This window comes from Phocoena phocoena, chromosome 14 (genome assembly GCF_963924675.1).
Source record: "Phocoena phocoena chromosome 14, mPhoPho1.1, whole genome shotgun sequence".
Classification (NCBI taxonomy): domain Eukaryota; kingdom Metazoa; phylum Chordata; class Mammalia; order Artiodactyla; family Phocoenidae; genus Phocoena; species Phocoena phocoena.
In genome coordinates, this window is record NC_089232.1 from 14926933 (window position 1) to 14932548 (window position 5616).

The 5616-nt window shown below is 51.1% G+C and overlaps 1 protein-coding gene across 1 annotated transcript; it reads right to left on the reverse strand.

The window, feature by feature from the left end:
- Positions 1-244: 244 nt before the first annotated feature.
- Positions 245-1258, reverse strand: TMSB10 (thymosin beta 10). The gene is made up of 3 exons (XM_065890899.1): positions 1170-1258; positions 809-923; positions 245-532 (listed from the first exon to the last, which is right to left on the reverse strand). The coding sequence occupies exons 2-3, from the start codon at positions 906-908 to the stop codon at positions 504-506; spliced, it is 129 nt and encodes a 42-aa protein (XP_065746971.1). The 5' UTR covers positions 909-923; positions 1170-1258; the 3' UTR covers positions 245-503.
- Between the last annotated feature and the right edge of the window lie 4358 nt (positions 1259-5616).

A 5616-nucleotide genomic window follows, 5' to 3' on the forward strand; every position in this document is an offset into this window, starting at 1 on the left:
AAACAGCTTCCAGGAATGAAAAGTGGGGTTGAATTTTGCATGGATTGCAAGAGTAGGCGGCTAATAACCCGTAAAATCTTACGCAGAAGCAGGGAAACTCAAAACTAAGAGATGGTCCCTGCAAGCCAGCCCATTCTGCGACCCCCTCCCCCGCTCTGCGGCAGGAACTCCGACTCCGGTGGCTGGAGCTCTGCTGCAGTGGCGCTACCCACGCATACTCAACTAACAGACTCAGACCACGCCAGCCATGCCACGAGGTGTGTTTTATTTTCATTAATCATACAAATAATTTTCTATAATATCCCAGGGCAAACCGGAGAATTTGGCAGTCCGATTGGAGGGTCCCTTCAGAGACCCACAGGCCGGTGGCATCGGCACGGAGTGCCCGGGTTCACAGTGCAGCTTGTCGCTCGTGTCCATCTTGCAGGTGGCTCTTCCTCCACATCACGACTAGGGTCTCCAAGATGATGGAGGTGGAGAATACTCCAGGTTCTTAGGAAATTTCACTTCGCTTGCTTCTCCTGCTCAATGGCTGTGGAGGGCAGGAAGCGGGCACTGGGGGATGGGAACCTCTTGCAACCCGCCAACCGAGGCGCTTACAAACCTGGGCTGGGCGAGGCACCCACGAGGTCTGGGGATTAAGAAAGAGGCTTGGGGTTGGGGACAGGCGCCTTGTGCAACAGAAAGGGGGGCTGGGGCTGCCCGACGGGAGGCATCGGCCGGATGGGGTGAGGGGCTCGGTTTAGGCGAAGGGCGGGGTGGGGACTGGGCTGGGAGCTCGAGGACCCGGAGGCGGGGGCGGACTCACTCTCTTTGGTCGGCAGGGTGTTCTTCTCCTGCGTCTCCGTCTTCTTCAGCTTGGCCTTATCGAAGCTGGCGATTTCCCCCATGTCCGGCTTGTCTGCCATTTTCTTAAGACAAACCTAGCGGGCAAACCAAGGCGGTTGGCCCGGAACCGGGGCCAGCGGCCCCCTCCGCGCTCCCCGCCGCCGCCCCTCGACGTGGCACTCCGGCCGGGGCGTTCCCGGCAGCCCGGAGGCCAAGGATCTGGGCGCGTCCCGCACCCCGTCCACAGCCCCAGGGCGTGGCCGGCCGGCCCGGGCGTCCCGTCGGGGAAGGGCGGCTCCGACCCCACCCGGATGGGGCCTCCGCCCCAGCGCGCCGCTCACCGAAAAGTTCCGCTCCAAGCCCGCGGTTCCGGTGCTCTGACTCGCGTCGCTGCAGCAAGAGACAAAAGAGCGGCGCCCGCCCCTCGCCTTATATATGCCGCGCCCCGCCCCGCCCCTCGCCCGCCGCAGCGGGGGCGGCACCGGCGGCTGGGGGGGGCGGGGCCAGGGCGGGCGGCTAGCTTTCCCGCCGTGCCCTCCGTCTGGCTACCCGCCGGGCTGGGCGCGGCACTTCCCGCGCGCGGGGCCCCTTCGCCCAGTGCCCACAGCTCTCCGGGTCCCCAGCGTGGAGGGTGCAGGCGCGGCCAGGGTGGGCGCCAGGCCCTCAGTTTTATAGGGTGCTGCACTCCCCTCTCCGGGAGTCTGCTCCTCACCCGCAGGAGGGGCGTGGGGGGCCAGCGGGGGAGGGGTGTATGGTTGGGTGTGGGTGTGGGTGTGTAGCGTGTCGTTGTGAGTATGGGTGTATTGGCATGCTCGCGCGCTTTGCAGCCGTCCCCGCTCGCAGAAGACACCCCACCCCTGGGCAGTCCCCACGTCTTTGGCCTTTAGCACACCAGAAACCCCCCACCCCCACCCCCTTTTCCTCTCCTCGGGGAGGTGAACCCCTGCGGGGTCTCACACTAAAAGAATCCGAGCCAAGCGTCCTAGAGATGAAAAGACGGGGTGGGAGTGAGGGCTGCAGATAGGTTTCCACTGCTCCTTGCTCAGGTTGGGGGCCGGTTGTCTCCCTTCCCTGAGCTGGGCAGCTCCTGCAGGACCCGTGGCTGGTGCTCCCTTAGATGTTTGATGCAAGCATGGTTTGAAAGGCGGTGGTGAGAGCAGGCCGTCCCTAGGGCATTGCGGTGTTCTTTCTCTCACAGGGCTCCTGGGGATAATGTGTCCCCAGGTTCCATTTAACCTTGAAGGTGTCCCTACAAAGGTTCTTGTTTCCCTTTTTAACCCGTTATGGGAGTGGTATACTGCAACTATTCAAATCTTTCTTAGAAAAGTTGTGTCTTCATCCTGTGCAACATCTTTAGTTCCACAAACGAACAACCCAGGAGGTGAAGCTGGTCATTGTTTTATTTGTCCTGAAGTTTCCAAATGTCAAGGAGTGTTACCAAACACTTTTGAAGTGGCATTTGATGGAAACATCCTAAGTTCTGTTCCATCCCTTCCTGATTTTAACCGATTTTTTTCACATTCCCTCAGTGCGTTTTGGAACAGAAGGAAATAAATTTGGGCTCATGAATTTGACATACCAAACTCCTTGTGTGACCTTGGGCAAGTCTTTTCCTGTACCTCTTCATATGTAAAAGAGTTTTGACATAAAACTGAAATGAGATAAAGAGCAGGCATCAAGTGGAAGCTTAACGTGGCAGCCCCATGAGAATGGCACACACACTTCATTAGTGTATCAGCCAACTATTGCCACAGTATGCTGTGTAACAAACTATCACAAAACTCAGTAGCTTAAAGCAGTAATCACTTATTCTCACTCACTCGTCTGTAAGCAGGAGCTGCTGGGTTGAGCTAGCTGAGCTAGCTAGGCTCACTGGATCTAGGTCTGCTCCACAGCTGTCTCATGCTCCGGCCCAGGATCTAGCTGGAGCTTGTTCTTCTCAAGGTGATAGGAAAACAGCAAGATGGCTGTTGCATAAGAGAGTGCAGAAGTGTTGAAGTGTGCGTAAAAGCATGTCATGTCACCTCTTGTCTGTTAACATCCCATAGGCCAAACCCACCCTCAATGGAATGGAGGAGTATTATATTCCACCCATGGTGGGAGAGGGAGGTGAATGAACATTTCTTAAACAAAAATCCAACTTCACAGTCAGGCAAACAACCATAACAAACAACCTCCAAAGGAGGTTTATTCTCCATTCACGCAGCAACATTTTATGCTGCTTCTGTTCAGGCAGCTTTCCTCCAGGTAGTGACTCATGTACCTTCTCTCTCATCACTCTGCCCTCCTCTAGGTCCTGGATTTTTACTCCATCTAGCCAGTGGATGGGAAAAGAGAAGACAGAGGACTGCACTAGAGTTTTTATGGACCAGGTTGGAAGTAGTCTCCGTGAGTTCTGCCCTCATCTCTTTGGCCTGACTCAGTCACATGATCTCACCTAACTGCAAGGGATGCTCGGAAATGTAGTCAAGCTGTGTGCCCAGGAGTAAGAACAGGGGTGGAGGGTCTTGGAGCTGTCTCTACCATACACGATTGAAGGATCTGCCAAACTTGAGCATGAAAATATCCAGACATCCAGAGACGTCAACTCTTTGGAGGGTCTCAATGGCACTGGATTCCTCTACAGATGCAATGCCAAGTGTTATTTAGGTATTACCTTCCTGGGTCCCACCTATGGCCTGTGAAGTTGTCCTAATTTGGACCCTTGGTGAAGTCCAATTCCAACTTCCTTTTATTTGGGGAACAAGGGAATCTATGTCTTCTCGATACAGTTGTAGAGACACATGTTTCAAATATATCAAGCCTGCATGATTTCCAAACTAAGGAGCTCTAAGTAGACTTGCAGACATTCTTTATTCTCACTCAGTGCACTTCTGTGGCCTGTCTCTAAGGAAGCAGGGATCCTCTCAGGCATTTGTTGCTTAAGAACAACGGTCAAACCTATTAGTCTCATTCAATCCTACAGATGATGGTTTTAAAAGTCAGCATATTCTTTGACACTTGTCCCACTAATTCCTGAGTGTAGACTGTCCTTCGTGACTTTCTTCTAGTGAATAAAATGTGGCAGAAATTATGCTTTTCGATTTATGACCCACAGAGCTCTGCCTGACTCTCTCTCTGGGTGCCTCCACACTCTGAGAAAACCAAGCACCTCTAAGGAAAGGCCACTTGCAGGCATTCCAACCACAAGCCTCAGCTGAGGTCTGAGCCAGCATCAACCACTAAGCGTGCAAGCACGTGAGATAATGCTGAGTAGAGCAGACACAGGCTGTCCCGGGCCAAATTCCAGATTCACGAGCAAAATAAATGTTGCAGTTTTTGTAAGTCACTAAGTCTTGGGAATTTTTGTTACGTAGCAACACAACTCATTTTCCCATGAGATAGAAAAATCATAACTTAGGGGTGCCAGGGTCTTAGGTCTCATTTGGGGATTTTTCCCTAAATATCTTCTATAGTACTCACACACGTACTCTTCAACAGAGGTTTATCAAGTGCCCACGGGGCATCTGGCAGTATTCTGGATGTGGAAGATAGAAAGATGATGAGGCTCTTAGTGACAGGTCTAGTGTAGTAACTGAATGATTCTGAGTCAGTCAACAAGCTCATGCTTGTGCCCTGTGTTTCCTTATGTCTTGGGGCATCATTTGTTTGACAACATATCAGCCTGCTGCTTGGAACGGATTGTGTACTGTTCACAGATGGTGTAAAGAAAGGAGGACCACTCAACTCCAATTACGTTTCCATCTTCATTGAGAAGGAGGCACGGGAAATCGAAGAGCTAATAAGAGGGACCAAAGGGAGTCTTGATGGCTGTCAGTCTGGTGGGCGGGGTGGGGTGGGGTGGGGGGGAGCCTTTGGAGATTTGCCATGGGACTCCAGCCCTCAGACCTGGCCAATTTGACGACTTTTTTTTAGGAACTTGAAAGGGGATGTAGATAGAGTGCTGACTATATTAGGAAGGATGCAACACTGTAAATGCCAAAGCAAAGTGGATCCAGTGGAGAAATGGACAAAATATGATGAAATGAACCTGATCGGGACAGATGCAGAGCGTTTCTGCCTGACCATTAACCCTGCAAGTACAGGGAGACGTAACAGGGTTAACTCTCAAGTGGCAGTGAGATTTCTGGCTGTATGAATAAGCAGAAAGAGTTCAGTCCAGATTTCCTTTGAATGTCAGGAAGACATTTACTTCTGCTTTGTTTACTCCTTGATGAGATGCTCATGGGAGATGTTCTTCGTAGTCTAGATATTCACATTGTGTACCTTCTCGTTTCATTAAGAAAACTGCTTGAGCATCCTCTCCTCAGAGAACCCTCCTTGACCACCCCTGACATTCTCTAAAGTTTTACCCTGTTTCATTTTTCTTCTTAGAATCTGATGAAAGAAGTTTGTACATATTGAGGTATGGGGAAGTCATTCTGGTTTACACGTGTGTTAACTTGAATTTTACGCTAATTAGAACAGCCTATTTGTGGCCTATCAAACGTACATTGTACATCTGTTTTAATTATCGAAGAAAAGGGCGCATTGACCAGAAGTAAAGAACGCCCATGTTAAAAATAAAGATTAAATGCTTCCCTTCCTGGGACGCCAATGCTAGTACTTCTTCAATGAAATGACTCCCTTCCCAGGTGCCAAGGCCATACTGACTCGCTGGGTATGTTCTGATTTTTTTTTTTTTTTCTGAAATCTTGAAGGAATGTATCCCTGATTTGTTTAATGTTCTTTGCTCTGACAAGATATAAAACTGTGCTGAAAACTATGCTTCTCTGCAGTAGTTCCTCA

Bases quoted from the DNA above. Each gene is read 5' to 3' on its own strand.
- TMSB10 (XM_065890899.1), bottom strand. From the start codon at position 908: ATGGCAGACAAGCCGGACATGGGGGAAATCGCCAGCTTCGATAAGGCC. The intron at 533-808 runs GTGAGTCCGCCC...TGCCCTCCACAG, and splicing joins CACCCTGCCGACCAAAGAGA to CCATTGAGCAGGAGAAGCAA.